Here is a 17302-nt window from a genome sequence, read left to right as displayed (position 1 = left end):
GCGTGTGTGTGTCCGTGTGTGTGCGCGTGTGCGCGCGCGCGGCGTGTGTGCAGTAGGGGACGCTCTTGCAGTGACCAGCGGCTGGACTTGCCCTGGGAGTGCTGAAGGGACAGCCCTGAGGGAAGTCAAAGCTGTGACACTGGAGGCTCAAAGCGCTTCACAGAATACGCCGTGAAGCGTAGTGACTGTATATTTTGTAGGGCAAAACACGGCAGCCAATTGCGCACAGCAGCGTCCACCACAGACAGTCGTGGCTTGAGTTTTGAGTGATTTAAACCACAAAATACGCAGTCACTCGACTTTAAAGTAAAGTCCGTGAAGCGCTTTGAGACGTCTCAATGACGTGATAAGGCGCTGTATCAAAAGCAAGGATTATTATTGTTGTTATTATTACAGGTTCCACATCAATGCCTGAGGCAGTAATGGGCTGGGGGGGAAGGAAGGGGGTGTATAATCATATAACAGAGCATTTGATGTGCTGTGTGGCTGCGGGAGAGACAGAGAGACGCTGACTGCTGAATAATCGAGTTTCAGTGAGAAACTAAATTACTCTTTAGGATAATAATATTCCCCGCGCTCCTGTCAAAGCCGCGTGCGTTTCTCCTTTAAAACAAAACAAATTCAATCTTATACGATGCAATAAACAGAAATAAATCGGGCTGTGTGACTGACAGGAATAGCCGGGATAAGGAGCATTGGTGTATTTCAAGTAAAAACGATTGATTAATTGATTGATTCATTGATTGATTGATTGATTTTTTCCTTCCAAAATACAACTCATCATTTTTAACAAAAAAAATAACGAAAACTCGCAGACAGATTTGCATTATTTTTACTTTCAAATCAAGACCCACGTAGGTTGGTTTGTTGGTTGGTTGGTTGGTCGGTACAGGGACGGGACGCAGGACATGACATTACTTGGGGTTGGGGTGGGTGGGTGGGTGGGGAGAGGGGATGGAGGGAAAGCTCCCACCGAGGTGGGGGCTCAGTTATCAACAACACAACACAAACCACAAACCCAACGCTGGTATTGGAGCTCAAGAGTGGTTCACATGCCATAGAAACCACACTTTACAGCAGATAAGTTACAAAAACAAGTCTCTCTCTGTCTTTATACATTACACTCGCTTTGATGGACATCACAGCTGGTTAGTTTGCAGGTTATTTCTGCACATGCATTATATTATCACCCGCCATCCCAACCTCTCCAATCTCTCCCCCTCTCTTTCCCTGTGTCTCCCCCCACCCCACTCCTCCCCTCTCCCTTTCCTAGGGTTCTTCCGAAAAGGAATCCAAACGCTTCTCCCAGTTCCCAGTCGTCAACAGTATATATATATATTTTACACACACACACACACATTTTTTGGGGGTGTGTTTTGTGTTTTCATGCAAACGACAACAAAAAAAAAGCCTTTATTGTCAGCCTTACCCTCATTCTCTCTCTCTCTCTCTCTCTCTCTCTCTCACTCACTCACTCACTCACTCACACTCACTCACTCACTCACTCACTCACTCATTCACTCACTCTCACTCGCATGCAAAGGGCAACAAGTTCAGTTCAAGTCAACCCGCCAATATAGACTCCGTCCCAACAGCCTCCCATCCCATCCCATTCCATTCCCAATTCTAGGAACTTTTTCTCACACACTTCCTCTCTCTCTCTCTCTCTGTCTCTCTTCCCTCTTCCAGTCGTTTCTCTCTTCCTTCTCCTCCTCCTCCTCCTCCTCGGCGGTTGGACAAGCGGTAATAACAGCCCCCAAAGCCCCCTGGAGATGAGTGGCTCCCAACTTGGGGATGAGGGGCTGGGCAGCTGGGAGGTGGGGGTGGTGGGGGGGGTCCCCTGATGCCGCCAAGAGAAGGTACAAAGCGTCTTGTGGACGGGCAATGGTGGGTCGGGAGAAGAGAGCGTGTTCCCCGCCTAATACAAGCCCACAATCACAGCCTCCACGTCCTTAGAGGGTCTCCTGTCCTTGACCAGGAAGTTGATCATGCTCTCAGACTTGATCATGAGGTTGCAGCCCAAGAAGAAGATGCCAAAGATGACAGTCAGGGAGAGGACGCAGAGCACCGCGATCTGCACCACCCGCATGATGAAGAGTTTCTGTTCGTCTTGGCTCGTGTTCAGAGAGCCATCAGACACCACAGAGGCAGTTTGGTTACAGCAACCCAACACCATCCCCAGGTCGGGGCTCCTGCTGGCGTAAAGACCTTCGTCCATCATAGTCTGGTTGAAGAAAGTAGAATTCATCTTCTTCCCAAAGTCCCAACCCCAACAAACAAACAAACAAACAAACCAAACAAAAAATCCCAACAGAACAGAAATCCCCTGTGAAGTATTAAGGAATTTTACCCCTTCAGATAAATTGGAAGAATTCAACAAAAGGCGATGGATGATGTTTCTCTCAGTTCGAGTGTTGGTGGAGTCACATTCTTCACAGAGGTGAAGATTTCATGATTCAGTCGAGATCTGCACTCACATCCCAACAGGTGATGCTCTCTCTCTCTGTCTTTCTTTCTTTCTTTCTTTCTTTCTTTCTTTCTTTCTTTCTTTCTTTCTTTCTTTCTTTCTTTCTTTCTTTCTTTCTTTCTTTCTTTCTTTCTTTCTTTCTTTCTTTCTTTCTTTCTTTCTTTCTTTTTTTCTTTCTTCCTCTGTCTCTTTCTCTGTCTCCTTCTTTTTCCCTTGATTTATTTTATTGCTCTCTCACTCACTCTCTCCTCCTTCCTCCCCCCCCCCCTCTCTCTCTCTCTCCTCTCTCTCTCCTCCTACTCAAAGAAAATCTTCTCTCTCTCTCTTCCTCGAGACTTTTGTCCATTGCCGAGACTCACTGCGTGGCTTATAAACCAAACCCCTGGAGCCAACCAACAGGAGGAAGAGAGAGAGAGAGAGAGAAACACACACACACACACACACACAGCAATAGAACAGAGAGGAAGATCACACACCAGAAAAATGGACCACTTTCATCATTAAATCTTTTAATTTCTTTTTAAAATATCTCGGAAAAAAAACACCCTCAATTTGTTTTAATTTTAAAATATCATTCATTTACCTTATTTACAACCCCCACCCCACCCCCAACCCCTCACCCCCTCACACACACACACAATACATTCTTCCACATCACCAATATCCATCCCCTGGTCTTTCTCTCTCTCTGTCTCTCCTCTCCTCAATCTCATCACATGGAAACACTCACAGAGCAGGGAGTGTAAACAGCTAATCTCTCCTCATCTCACTTTCACTCAGTCACAGCAATGCAAATAGATGCTTTCTTTTATGTAACATAATAACACGACATTATAATAGTTATAAATTCAGTCCTCACCCTTCTCTTCCCATATCAAAACATGCTTCCAATAAAAAAAAATTAGTGGTGGGGGTAAACTAGTGAGAACCTCACATCTGTTGGGTGAATGGACACCAAATTAAAAATACATTAATGCTCCAAAGCAATTTTTTAAAAACATACACACAAAAAAAACTCCTTAAAATTATATTAAAATCTGAGAGGCGACGCCCAGAAACAGAGACAAGTTATGGTGTTTCTCAATTGTCCCTGGAGCAGATTTCTGTACTGTTTAGGGAGATCTTTTGACGTGAAAGGCGCTATATATATATATATATATATATATCAATGTCAATTTGTTGTTGTTAATAATAAATAATCCTTGCATTTGATACAGCGCCGGATCACATCTTCAAGACGTCTCAAAGCGCTTCACAGAAGATACTGTAAAGTGAATTGACTGTATATTTTGTGTTGCAGGATATTAAAGTGTTCGGGGAACAGGCAGGACAGGACCTCTGTTTAATGTCTCATCTGAAAACGCAATGGAGCATCAGCTTGGGCTGAGCGTTTAAACGTGGGGAAGTTTTGGGGGCGCGTGGGTGGAGGGAAAGGGTTGGTAGGGCAGCCCTGATGTCTGTTTGAGAGTCTCACTCAGCCGCCATTAGAGATGTAGAGGCCATTCAGCCCCTCGAGCCTGTTCCGCCATGCATTCGCCATGGCTGATCTGTACCTCCAGTCCAAATAACCCGCCCTTGCCCAGTATCCCTCGATAGCCGGACCTTCTCGACGCTGATGCTAAAACGCCTCAACCGCTTACTGAGACCTCAGCAGCAGTCCCTGAAGGCCACGCGGAGGGTGCGGAATGTCACCAGGTGTGTGTGTGTGTGTGTGTGTGTGTGTGTGTGTGACCGGGAAGGGATGCTCAGGGTTAGGGTAATCGCCCCGATGGGGCTCTGCAGCGTTCACCTGGGGACCGCAGCTCAGATTCGTGGACCGCAGCGCCCTCCAGTGGACTTCACGGGTAATGGCAGAGGACCACTTGGGTCGGGGTGAGGGTCTGAATCTCTCTGCCCTGTTCTCTGGCCCAAACCCAAGCCCCACCCCGCGGCCAATTGAAAGCACAGCTGCTGCTCATGTCAGCTCCCCCGGCACCGCCTGAGCTCTGCTATCACACACTGAAAGCACTCCTGACCTCAAGTTCCTATTTTCTCTTTATAATAATAATCCTCGCATTTGATATAGCGCTTTTCACGTGGGGAGGACGTCCCAAAGCGCTTCACAGAACACACTGTAAAGTGAATTGACTGTATATTTGTGGGCGAACGCGGCGGCCAATTGCGCACAGCAATGTCCCACAAACAGTCGTAGATTAAAAATGACCAATTTATTATTGTTTTGGGTTTTGGAGGGATTATTATTAGGCTCTGTGTGGAGTAAGGAAACTTGTCCGAGGTTTGGCCCTCTGCCTGGAATTGAACTCAGGTCTCTCACTTACAAAGCGAGTGCTCTGACCACTGAGCTACAGGACTCTTTCACTGTCACCAACATATTCCTGTGCAAGTGGGCTGTGCGAGTGTGTCAGGAGCTGTGAATCGGTGTGCAAAATGTGTAGCTGTGAATGAGTGTGTGTGTGTGTGAGTAGCTGTGAGTGAGTGTGTGAGTGAGTGTGTGTGAGTAGCTGTGAGGGAGTGTGCAAGCATCTGTGAGTGTGTAAGTGGCTGTGAGTGACCGGGTGGAAGCGATTGTGCTGCCGGTTGCGGACAGCAGGCGGCGTTGGGGAGTCGGGACTCTCTCACTGTGAGTGACTGTGTGGGTGTGTGTGTGCGTCAGACGCTGTCAGTGTCTCAGTGACTCCTCGGGTGTGTTGCTGTGTGTGTGTCCGACTCCTGGCTCCTCTCGCCCTCTCTCGCCCTCTGCTCTGTGATGGAAGCTGTCAGGCTGCCCGACCTCGGGCGGCTTGTGCTGCTCGTTGCCTTGTCGGCTGCCGCAGTGCGGGGTAAGTTAAGTGTCAGTGTCTGCGTTGGGGGCTGAGTTTCACTTTATCCCAGGACTGGACACTCTTCCAAACCCTGGAACACTCCCGCTCTCCCTCCTCCGCCTTGCCTCCTTCTTCGGGGGTCGCGCCCGAAGCCCTTCCTCTTTGACCCGTGCCTACGTTCACCTCCGCCCAGCCCGGCATCGTGCCTCCGTGACTGTTGAGCCCTCTGGGGCGCAACCGTGGGTGAGGCACACTGCGCAAATACAAGTTGTTGTTGCTGTGCAGCGTGTAGAGTAACGGAGCGAGAGAAGCGAGCGGGCAGCCTGGCTCACTTGGTAGCCGGTCTCGCTTCTGAGACAGAAGGTTGCGGTTTCATAGTCCCACGTCAGGGCTTTGAGCTCCCAGTCCAGGCTGACTCTCCAGGGCTGGGCTGGGGTTCAGTGACACTACATTCGGAGACGAGGCAGAGTGTGCACAGGGGAGCGGATAGGTTCAAGCAGGAAATTCCTTCAAACGCAGATCAGATCGGTTTTGTTTCAGGTCGTGTCACGATGGGATACAGTAGTACATAGGTAACAAAAACAGACGTGGCTGTGAGCGCTCAGCGGGTCAGGCAGCATCTCTATGGAGAAAGGAAAGTCAGTCGACGTTTCGGGTCCACGACCCTTCGTCAGAACGACCCTTGTACAATACATAGGTAGTTCAGGACACATGTGCCTGCGACCGACCGCCAGGAAGGTGGAAGGCGAACAAGATGGACTTTGGTCTCTTTTTTTTGTCTTGTATTTCTTATGTTCTTATATGTTATGTTCTTACGTTCATGTCAGTGCTAATCCCGCTGTGGTTCCGGAGCTACGACTTACTCTGTTTACACTAAGTGGTGACCGAGCTCTGAAGCCAGAAGCCGTGTGCGTGAGGCTGGCTCAGAGCGAAGGCAGGCTGTGGCTTGTCTGGAAACAGGAATCAGTACCCTGCAGGGAAGTTGGGACAGAAAAAATGCCGTCAAACACGAGGCGAAACCTCAGCCTCTCGTCCCCTGCTTTTGTTCCACAAAAGTCTGCTTGATCTGAGCTCCATCCAGCCAGGCTTACACTCAGTTGGCCACAGATCCACAATCGCGAAAGATTGACCAGCCCTGTCTGGTGCTAATAACAATAATACCAGTAATTATCCTTGCATTTGATATAGTGCCTTATCACGTCGTGGAGTGGAGTGGAGTGACTGTATTTGTGGGTGAAACGCAGCAGCCAATTGCGCACAGCAGCGTCCCCGCTCAGTCGTAGATCGAGTGATCAATTTTTTAAAAACATTATTCACGTAAAGCGATCCGCTAATCGACTAACAACCAGGTAACCGGGTTCCTACTGACTGTTACGTAAACGGTGGAGGGTGTGTGTGTGTGTGTGTGTGTGTGTGTGTGTGGAGTAAGGAAACTTGCCTAAGGTTTCGTCCCACCCGGGAATCGAACCGGGGTCCTCTCGCTTGTGAGGCGAGCGGTGTTAACCACTGCCCTGCGGGACTTCGTAAATGGCTCATTCTCTTCAGGCTGTGCGGGTTTGCCTGCAATTACACGGTCACTACGCTTGACAGCAAAATCCAATGCGAAGCGAAGCAAGCTCTTTGAGATGCTTAGTCGCTCTCGGGGGGTTGGATTAAAAGCCAGCGTTGTTGTTGTCGCTGTCGTCGGCCGGCACCGGTGAGGGAGGGTGGGGGGTGAGGGAGGGTGGGGGGGGGGCGTTGCTGACCGGGGATTTAGTCTCTAACACCAGCTCTCGCTGTTTGACTCAGGAAGTGACAACATGTGTGCTGCGCGAGGTGCGAGCTCGTGCTTCGAGTGTCTGCAGATCGAGCCGAGCTGTGCTTGGTGCTCCCAGGAGGTAAGAGCGGACGTGGGCAGCAGAGATTGTGTGTGGGTGTGTGGGTGGGGTGGGGTGGGGTGGGGGGGGGGTGGGAGCCGGGGGTGTGGGATAATGGTGAACGCTCACCCCGGGCTGCTATCCTGCGCCTTTCCTCTTCGAGAAAAAAAAATTGACGGCTGCCGTGCGCAATTGGCTGCCACGTTCGGCCCGACAAAACCCGCAGTCACTACACTTTACAGTGCGTCCCGTGAGGCGCTTTGAGACGTCTCGATGACGGGATGGAGCGCTGCGCCGAATGCCAGGATTATACTACACCCACTCGCCCTCCCTCAGGAGAATGAAGGGGTTTTGGGATTGGATTTCAGGATTTCGGAGCTGCGGCCATTCGCTGTGACCTGGAGCAGAACTTAGTGGAAAAGAATTGCGGGAAGGAATTCATTGAATTCCCCCAAAGCTCCATCACCATTCAGCGCAACGACCCTCTCAGCGAAGAGACCTCGAGTCAAGACGGCCAACAGTTTGTGCAGCTCGCGCCCCAGGAGATAGCCCTGAAACTGCGGAGAGGTATGGATAACCAGCCCAGCCCCCAGCCCAGCCCTCGCACAGCCCCCAGCCCTCGCCCAGCCCCCAGCCCTCGCCCAGCCCCCAGCCCTCGCCCAGCCCCCAGCCCCCAGCCCAGCCCTTGCCCAGCCCCCAGCCCAGCTCCCAGCCCCCAGCCCAGCCCTTGCCCAGCTCCCAGCCCAACCCAGGTCTCACCCAGCTCCCAGCCCAGCCCTCCCCCAGCCCAGCCCCCAGCCCAGCCCTCGTCCAGCTGCCAGCCAGCTCAGTGACCGCTCATGTACTCATGTGCTCAGTGGTTAGAGCCCTCGCCTTGCAAGTGAGAGGACCCGGGTTCGATTCCCGGGCAGGTCAGGGCAAAACATTGGGCAAGTTTCCTTACTCCACACACACACACACAGGCCTCTGTTTACCAGCAGTAAGTAGGAACCCGGTTGTTAGTTGATTGGTGGATCGCTTTCCGGGGGTAATAATCCCTTCAAACAAAAACTTTGGGTCACTCAATCCACAGCTGTTTGTGGGACGCTGATTTGTGCTATTGGCATTTCACCCACAAAATATACAGTCACTCCACTTTACAGCATATCCTGCGAAGCGCTTTGAGACGTCTTAATGACGCGATGAGGCGCTGCATCAAGAATTGAAGAATTACAGGCCCGATGGGCTAAAAGTGTCTGATTGCGTAAACCCGTGCACAGTGAGATTGTCTTCAGCAGGAAACACCAAGAAAATGTGTACAAGATACAGAACAACGTCCCCCGCTCAGGCAGAGGGACAACACACACTATCCCAAGCTCTGTGTCCTGCACTGTGTGTATACCCTCAAATATAGTTTCCCGATCTGTCTGCCCTGATCAGTCCTCGCTCGGTGGGTTTGGGTAGAAACCGCCTATAAGCAGAAATTTATTTTATAAATATCGCCGTCCAGGAAACGGGAAAACCACATACACATTTCTGGTAGTGAAGTAGATAGTAGATAGCGGGGAACACTGTCTGGTGAAGTGAGATATGCACAGGCTGACACGCTCACACAATGAAGCTATCACTTGCCATGCGAGTGTGTCCCACAGTCCCTCCGCCTCGTCCCCCAACCCCCCCTCCTGACCTCGTTCAAGACCCTCCTCTTCAACCTCGCCCTCCTACCCCTACTCTCCCTAATCCCCCCCCCCAGCTGACGCAAAAGGTGCTGTGTAACTGTGTTGTTGTTGATGTCTGGCAGGGGATTCCAAGTCCTTCACGGTGCAGATCAGGCAGGTGGAGGATTACCCGATGGATATCTATTACCTGATGGATCTCTCGCTCTCCATGGATGACGACTTGAGTAACATCCAACACCTGGGCTCCCTCCTGGCCAGCGAGTTGGCCAAGATCACCAGCAACCTGAAGCTGGGCTTCGGGGCCTTTGTGGACAAGCCCATCTCTCCCTACATCTACATGGCGTCAGAGGAGGCTATCCGCAACCCGTGCTCCTTGTAAGTGATGCGAGCCCCGGGTGTAACGGGGAGAGGCGGGGGGAGGGGAGGGGGGGGTTCCCCAGTATTGCAGGACTCAGGGGCCCCCGAGTTTGGGTGTGAACAAAGCCACAATCCTCGACTGTTTGCAGGGTCGCTACTGTGCGCAATCGTCTGCCGCATTTCGCCCACAAAATACACAGTCACTACACTTTACGGTATATCCCGAGAAGCGTTTTTGAGACGTCTCGAACGAGAGAGAGAGTGAGAGACCCTTGAGACAAGCTGTGCTTGTGATTGTCGTTGCTGAAGGTTACAAAGCACCTGCTTGCCTGTGTTCGGGTTTAAGCACGTGTTGACGCTGACGAAGGAAGTGCAGAGGTTCAATGAGGAGGTGAAGAAGCAGATCGTCTCCAGGAATGTCGACTCTCCTGAGGGAGGGATGGACGCCATCCTGCAGGCCTCTGTGTGTCAGGTGAGTGAGGTGCGAATGTCCCAGCCGGAGACCGTGGTGTTGGTGCTGAGGCGTAGGAGGAAGGGAAGAGCGAGGGAGGAAGGAGAGGGTGGGAGGAAAGGAAGAGCGAGGAAGGAAGGAGAGGGTGGGAGGAAGGGAAGAGCGAGGGAGGAAGGAGAGGGTGGGAGGAAGGGAAGAGCGAGGGAGGAAGGAGGGGGTGGGAGGAAGACATATAAAGGATTGTAATAAACCTCTATCGTCCCCAGGAGGTGATCGGTTGGCGTAAAGATGCCTCACACCTGCTGGTGTTCACCACAGACGCCACCTCTCACTTTGCGATGGACGGGAAGATGGGCGGCTTGACAGAGCCTCACGATGGGCAGTGCCACGTGGGGCCCGACAACCTGTACAACGCCACCGGCCGCCTGGTGGGTACCGTGGCCACGGGGTGGGGGCCGATGCGCGGGGTGGGTTGGGGAGTTGCTGTGTGGGGTGGGTTGTGGGGGGGGAGGGAGGCTATTCAAGGGGATTCGGTGCTTCTCAGAAGCAGAGCCTAATCTCTATCTCTGTCTCTCTCTCTGTCTCTCTCCCTCTCACACACTCCCTCGTTCCCGGGGCAGGATTACCCCACTCTGGCCCAAGTGTCCGAGAAGCTGTCAGAAAACAACATTAACCTGATCTTCGCTGTGACGCACGGGGTGTCTAAACTGTACGAGGTGAAGAGTGACTCGATTACGGTGCATCGCGAGGGATGGATGGCGGGAGGGGGAGGGGTGGGCGGGTGGCTGGGAGTGGGGGTGGGTGGTGGTGGAGGGTGGAAGATGACCGAAGGTGCGGTCGAAGAGGACGGTCTTGAGCTGGGCCTTGAAGGAGGCAAGGGAAGGTGGAGGGGTGAGGTGGATGGATTCCCAGAGGGTGGGGGGGTGTGGGGTGGGGGGGTAGAGAGGGCTGAAGGCTCAGTGTTTAGTTGACGTTGGAGGTCTTGTGTGTGTCTCACAGAGTTACAGCAGTCTGATACCAGGCACCACAGTGGGAGTTCTGTCCAAGGATTCCAGCAATGTCCTGGAGCTGATCGTGGAGGCCTACCGGGTGAGCCGAGTCTGGCAGAGCGTCCCACCCACATGCCCCCCCCCCACCCCGGCTCCTCGCAGGCAGACCGCTGCCCGGAAGTAGTGACTGTCCCTGCGTGCTACGTACGAGGCAGTTAGCGCGCTCGCTTCGCAAGCCAGAGGACACGGGTTCGATTCCCGGGTCGGGGAGAAACCTTAACCAAGTTTCCTTACTCCACACACACGCACGTGCACACACACACGCGCACACGCACATATGCGCGCACATGCACACACACGCGCGCACGCACACGCGCGCGCCACTGTTTACCCAGGAACCCGGTTGTTGGTCGATCGGTGGATGGCTTTCCAGGGGTAACGATCCCTCCAAAAAAAAAAATGAGATTAACAATGCGGTCACTCAATCGACGAGTGTTTGGGGGGACACTTTGCGGCCGCATTTCACCCACAAAATACGCAGTCAATCAACGTGTGTTTTACAGTCTGTTCTGTGAAGGGCTTTGAGACGTCTCGATGATGCGATAAGGCGCTGTATCAAATGCAAGCATTATTATTATTATTATTATATTATTATAAACAGCCGTGAGCGTGAGGTGAGGTAAGGGATGGAATGGAATCCACCCATTTGCTGGCTTCTCATTGCTTGTTTCTTTTTTTTGGGGTGGGGGGCACCTTTCGGTAGAAAATCCGCTCGAGGATAGAGCTGGAGACACGGGAGCTCCCCCCGGAGCTGGCTCTGAGCTTCAGCGCCTCCTGTCTGAACCAGGACCCCATCCCCGGACAGAAATTCTGCTCCGGCCTCCACATCGGGGACACGGTGAGAGCGTGGGAGACTCGGCGCTGTGCGGTGTACACGGTGTGGGGGGGGCACGGGGGAAGGGGGGGGGGGGCAGGTCGGTGTCCGCGGAGTTCGTGTACGCAGTCCCTTTTGTACAATGTCGCTCTTCCTGACGTGTGTGACACAGCAGCTTGTCTTTGAGCCAAGGTTTAATCAGGAATTTCCCAGCTGTGTGTGCGCGTGTGTGTACGTGTGAGTATGTGTTGATGTGAGTGTTTGTGTGTGTGTGTGTATATGAGCATGTTGTGAGTGTATGTGATGTGCGCGCAAGTGTGTGTGTGTGTGTGAGTGCCTGTCTGGGTCAGTGGTGTGTGCGTCTGTACAGGTATAAAAACACCCATGTAGTGCGGTGGTACAGGATGGAGACAAGTGGAGGCGCGTCTGACATTATCTCCTCGCACGCCCAGGCATTCCGATCCTAACCTTTCCCAACCGTAATGCCTTACCCCGGAGCCCGACGGTTGCTCCATGTGCCTTGTTGTCGGTGCTTCCGGCTTCCTGGCCATCGTGTCCGGTGATCTCAGCGTTAATCCCACCGTTCCCCCCCCCTCTCCCCCGTGGTGTGGGTCGTAGAGGTTGTTTGGTGATTAATCCGCCCGCTCCCTCCGCTCAGCGGGCTCCGGCCTGCTCCACGTCCCCCGCCCCGCCCTCTCTACCATCGGTGCCTTAAGACTCTCTGCCCCCATCCTCTGGAGCTCCATCCAACAGTCCCTTCACCTCACAAACTATACAGTCAATTCACTTTACAGTATATTTTGTGAAGCGCTTTGAGACGTCTGAAAGGCGTGATCAGGCGCGGTATCAAATGGGTTTCCAATCGTTGGTCAGTCCGTTACTAGAATGGGATGGCTGGTGGCAGATCTAGTGGGGAGTTTGGGAGGAACATCTTCACGCAGAGGATGCTTCATGATTATTATTATTATTCCATTCTCCATCATGTTTCAAATTTTCTTACAGAAGAATTAGGGGGATCGTATTGAAACATATAAGATTCTTAAAGGGCTGATAAAGTAGACACTGACCGTCTGTTTCCCCGGTGGGAGAATCTATAACCAGGGGTCACAGTCTGAAAATTAAGGGTCAGCCTTTTAGAACAGAGTTGAGGGAACATTTCTTCACTCAGAGGGCAGTGAATTTATGGAATTCACTCCCCCAGAAGGCTGTCGATGTCAGTCCTCGAACATCTTCAAGGCTGAGACTGATAGATGTTTAAAATATAGAGGGATTGGGAGATATGGGGATAGGGCAGGTAATTAGAGTTAGGGCAGGAGATCAGCCATGATCTTACCGAATGGCGGGGCACAGGCTCGAGGGGCCGAATGGCCGACTCCTGCTCCTAATTCTTATGTTCTTTTGTTTGTTTGTTTGTTTTGTCTGTTATGATTCCTGCTCCTCACTCACTCAGCGACCAGCGATCAGGTCATATCAAATGCAAGGCTCGTTATTCTTATGATCATTATAAATATTATCCATTGCGATTATTATTATTGTTGTTATGAATATTCTGTGTATCATTATTCTATGTTATGTCTTGTTCCATATTATTATTGTTGTTGCTGTTGTTGTTATCATCAGGTGAACTTCACGGTGAGGGTGGAGGCGAGGGAGTGCCCGCCGGGCGGGGGGGAAAGGAGCTTCACGCTGAAGCCGGTGGGGTTCAAGGACACTCTCCACGTGACGGTGACCCTGGACTGCGGGTGCGAGTGCGAGCGGGCGGCGGAGGCCAACAGCTCTCGGTGCAGCCAGGGCTCCGGCACGTACGAGTGCGGAGTGTGTCGGTGTTTGCCGGGCAGACTCGGGCCTCGCTGCGAGTGTGACGAGAGCGACATCTCCCTGACCCCCGAGGACACCTGCGCCCCCAGCCGCGGCGAGCCCTTCTGCAGCGACCGAGGAGAGTGCATCTGCGGCCAGTGCGTGTGTCACAGGAGCGACTTGGGCCGCATTTCCGGAACCTTCTGCGAGTGCGACGACTTCTCCTGCGGCCACTTCAAGGGCCAACTGTGCTCAGGTAGGTCCAGCGCTGCGGAGGTTAACTCACTCTCACGCTCACTCACACTCTCACTCACGCACTTACACCCTCATACACTCAACACACTCACACTTACACACTCATACACTCAACACACTCACACTTACACACTCATACACTCAACACACACTCACACTTACACACTCATACACTCAAACACACACACTCAGACACTCAAACACACCCACTCATACTTACACACTCATACACTCAAACACACACACACTCACACTTACACACTCATACCCTCACACACATACTCTCACATTTACACACTCATACACACGCACACTCACTCAAAGTCTCATACATACTCACTCAGACTCACACACACTCGCAGACACACTCTCACACCTACACACACATACACTCATACATACACTCATACACACATTCAAAGTCACACACAACTCACCCTCACTCGCACACCGATACTCACACACCATCACTCTCTCACGCTCTGATACACTCACACACACACACACGCACACGCGCTAGATGTGCGAGCTGTTCGCAGACACCTGTGGATGCTCAGTGAGGCTGATGAGTGGTGTGGGGGTGGGTGGGGGGGGGGAGGAAGCTGCTGCTTTGCTCCCACGCATTCCTTCACACCCAAACCCTCACTATCAGCCCGGGGCAGACACACAGCTCATCACAGGCATTGCACAAGGATCACCCCAGTGTGACGCTGCCTTTACTCACGACACTGACCAGGACAGTGGGGAGGGACCACAATCAGGGCATCGAGACCCCAACCCTGACTCACAGGGTTAGGATTGTTGGAAACTGACTCTTACTCTGACTCTAATTATGAAATTGTTCCTTTCACAATGTACTGAGTCAGTGAGTGTGTGAGTGTGTGTGTGTGTGTGGTGGTGGGTGGGGGGGTGGGGGGTGGGTGGCAGGGGCTGGGGAGGGTAGTGTCACATTGTCACGTTAATACTAATTTGGGGGTCACTCAATCCACGACACGGCTGTCCCGTTTCGCCCACGAAATACACAGTCACTACACTTTACAGTATGTGCTGGGAAGCGACGTGATAAAGTGCTGTATTAAATGCAAGGATTATTATTATTGTTATTAAGACCAGGTTTGCGAAGAGACGGGGAGAAACGGGGGTGGGGGGGAGTGAGTGCGTGCGTGAGTGCGTGTGTGAGTGTGTGCGTGCGTGAATGGGTGTGTGAGTGCATGCGTGTGTGCGTGCATGTGTGAGTGTGTGTGTGCGTGAGTGGGTGTGTGAGTGCGTGCGTGTGTGAGTGCATGTGTGAGTGTGTGCGTGCGTGAGTGCGTGTGTGAGTGCGTGCGTGAGTGCGTGTGTGAGTGAGTGCGTGCGTGTGTGAGTGTGTGCGTGCGCGAGTGCGCGTGCGAGCGAGAGGCTGTTAGGGAGCCTCATTGCGCTGTGACGTGTCTGTGCCGTGTGTTTGCAGGGAACGGAGCGTGTCAGTGCGGTGAGTGTAGCTGTGCCCAAGGCTGGACCGGGGACCTGTGTAACTGCAGCTCCCTCACAGAGGCCTGCTCCCCTCCCGGGGGCTTAGTGTGCACCGGGCGCGGTGACTGCGAGTGCGGGCAGTGCGTGTGCACCCAGCCGGGGGCCTACGGACAACACTGCGAAAAGTGCCCCACCTGCCCTGACGTCTGCACCTTTAAGAAGTGAGTTTGTCTCTCTCGTTCTTCTCTCTCTTCTCTCTCTCGGGGAGAGGAGGGAAAGGGAAGATGTTAAACCAAACAAAACTTGGCCAAAGGCTGATGTGTGTGTGCGCGTGCATGTGTGTGCGCGCGTGTGTGTGTGTGTGCGCGCGCGAGTGTGTGTGTGCGCGCGTGTGTGTGCGCGTGCGTGCGTGTGTGTGCGCGTGTGTGTGAGACGGTCTCTCCCTGTGGCAGGAGCTGTATCGAGTGTAAAGTGTACAAGATGGGGGAGCTTCACAGCAACGGCACGTGCGACCGAGTGTGCAGAGACGAGATCAGAAAGGTGGAGAGCATCGGTGAGTGGGGGGGGGGTCATCGTGGAGCTAAATGGTCGCCGTGTCTGTAACCCCGGGTTTACCCGCCAACTCCCCCCGGTCCCCTCCCCACCCCTGACGTTAATGGCCAGTTCCGTGGCCCTGCGCCTTTTAATGCAGCGCACAGTGGGCAGAGGCTAACGAGGCTTGAGACGTCCTTCACCCTCTCTGACCCCACCCTTTGGAACTCCATCCCACAGACCCTCTGCCTCGCTCCCTCTCTCGCCTCCTTCGAGGCCCGTCTCAAGACCCTCCTCTTCGGCCGCGCCTTCGGTCAACCTCCCCCCCACGCCCCCACCCTCCCTGCCCTCCAACCCCCACCCTCCCGATCCCAACCCCCAGCTCGGGTCCAAATCCCTAACTGTCAAGCGCCTTGTGACGTCCTCCCGACGTGCACGGCTCTGTGTAAATGTCGTGTGTTGTTACCCTGTCTCTCTCTCGCTCGCTCTCTCTAGACCCTGAGGTGACGGACGGGGTGGTCTGCAGCTACAAGGACGAGAACGACTGCATCGTGCGCTTCCGTTACCACGAGGAGGTCAACGGCAAATCCGTTCTCTCTGTCGTCAATGAGCCAGGTTCGTGTTTTCTCTCGAGTCCGAATCGTCTCTCGCAGTCGGCACAGTTTGAACGGCGGCGATTGGCTTCCGTGTTTCTCCCACCAACCAAAAAACACACAGTCAGTTCCTTCGGCAGAGTGTCCCCGTGAAGCGCTTTGAGACGGCTCGAAGGTGTGATCGGGCGCGGTATCAAACGCCAGGATTGTTATTGTATTTGAGTATCATTGGTATAGTTATATGCATCGTGTTCAACCGAGGTCCGGACTCTGGGGACTTGTTTAAGTAACCGTGCAGTGTTTAATGGCCCACCCCACGTGCAGTGTTTAATGGCCCACCCCACGTGCAGTGTTTAATGGCCCACCCCACGTGCAGTGTTTAATGGCCCACCCCACGTGCAGTGTTTAATGCGTTTTTAATGCAATGCGAAGGTTCGGAAGAACTTTCCGCCCCTGAAACTCTCTCTGTCGTGATCTGATCACTGGAGGTGTTGAGGGTGTGGCAAAGCCTTGTGTCAACGCTGACTGAGACGGGAGGTTCCCGTTTCCCCTCGAGAGACGCTAACCTCCCCCTTTCCCCCCCACCCTCCTGTGGTGACAGAGTGTGTCCCGGGGCCTGATATCCTGGTGGCATTGCTGTCTGGGATGGGAGCCATCTTGTTGATAGGCCTTGTTGCTCTCCTGATCTGGAAACTGCTCATCACCGTGCACGACCGCAAGGAGTTTACCAAGTTCGAGGCCGAGAGAGCCAAGGCCAAGTGGGAGACGGTGAGTGAACGGGGAGTGGGGGGGGAGAGGGGCGGGAGAACGAGGGGTTGGGGTTTGGGGGATGAGGGGGGAGAAGAGAGGGGCTGGGGTTTGGGGAGGGGGCGCGAGGAGTGGAGAGAGAGGGTGGGATTTGGGGAGGGGGCGCGAGGGGGGAGCGAGACGGGGGAGCGAGAGGGGAGGGGGGGTGGGAAATAAAGTTTAACCCTTTAAATTCCATTGTGTTTCAGGCTAACAACCCGCTGTACCAGGGAGCCGTGTCCACATTCACCAACGTCATGTACCAGGGGAACGCGGAGTGAACGAGAACGAGAAGCTCGTGGCTCGGGGGGAGAGAGGGGGAGCTTTGCTGTGCGGGGAATGGCTCTGGTGGTTTATTGGGGGGGTGGGCGGGGGGGGTGAGGGAGGGTCTGACTGAGCCGTAGTCCCTCTCTCACCGCACGGCATCATCGTGCT

The 17302-nt window shown here is 53.3% G+C and overlaps 2 protein-coding genes across 2 annotated transcripts; one reads left to right on the top strand and one right to left on the bottom strand.

Moving 5' to 3' along the window:
• Positions 1-1524: 1524 nt before the first annotated feature.
• LOC103187731 (reprimo-like protein) lies at positions 1525-2504 on the bottom strand. The gene has a single exon (XM_007907364.2). It carries the CDS (start codon positions 2246-2248, stop codon positions 1919-1921), a length of 330 nt encoding a protein of 109 aa, XP_007905555.1. The 5' UTR covers positions 2249-2504; the 3' UTR covers positions 1525-1918.
• Positions 2505-5149: 2645 nt separating this feature from the next.
• On the top strand, positions 5150-17172 carry LOC103187732 (integrin beta-3). Its single transcript, XM_042343220.1, has 15 exons — positions 5150-5286; positions 7057-7145; positions 7493-7691; positions 8905-9157; positions 9449-9611; positions 9857-10018; positions 10211-10306; positions 10590-10679; positions 11343-11477; positions 13074-13506; positions 14956-15178; positions 15410-15510; positions 15984-16103; positions 16683-16849; positions 17077-17172. Exons 1-15 carry the CDS (start codon positions 5214-5216, stop codon positions 17146-17148), a joined length of 2376 nt encoding a protein of 791 aa, XP_042199154.1. The 5' UTR covers positions 5150-5213; the 3' UTR covers positions 17149-17172.
• Positions 17173-17302: the final 130 nt, after the last annotated feature.

Source organism: Callorhinchus milii, unplaced genomic scaffold (assembly GCF_018977255.1).
Source record: "Callorhinchus milii isolate IMCB2004 unplaced genomic scaffold, IMCB_Cmil_1.0 Scaffold23, whole genome shotgun sequence".
Taxonomy (NCBI): Eukaryota; Metazoa; Chordata; class Chondrichthyes; order Chimaeriformes; family Callorhinchidae; genus Callorhinchus; species Callorhinchus milii.
Note: the sequence above shows the minus strand (reverse complement) of the source record. Positions and strands in the feature narration are given on the sequence as shown.

Excerpts from the sequence above, each read along its gene's own strand:
- LOC103187732 (XM_042343220.1), top strand. The coding sequence starts at position 5,214 with ATGGAAGCTGTCAGGCTGCCCGACCTCGGGCGGCTTGTGCTGCTCGTT. Across the intron at positions 5,287-7,056 it reads GTCGGCTGCCGCAGTGCGGG|GAAGTGACAACATGTGTGCT; the intron begins GTAAGTTAAGTG and ends TGTTTGACTCAG. Across the intron at positions 9,158-9,448 it reads ATCCGCAACCCGTGCTCCTT|GTTACAAAGCACCTGCTTGC; the intron begins GTAAGTGATGCG and ends TCGTTGCTGAAG.
- LOC103187731 (XM_007907364.2), bottom strand. The coding sequence starts at position 2,248 with ATGAATTCTACTTTCTTCAACCAGACTATGATGGACGAAGGTCTTTAC.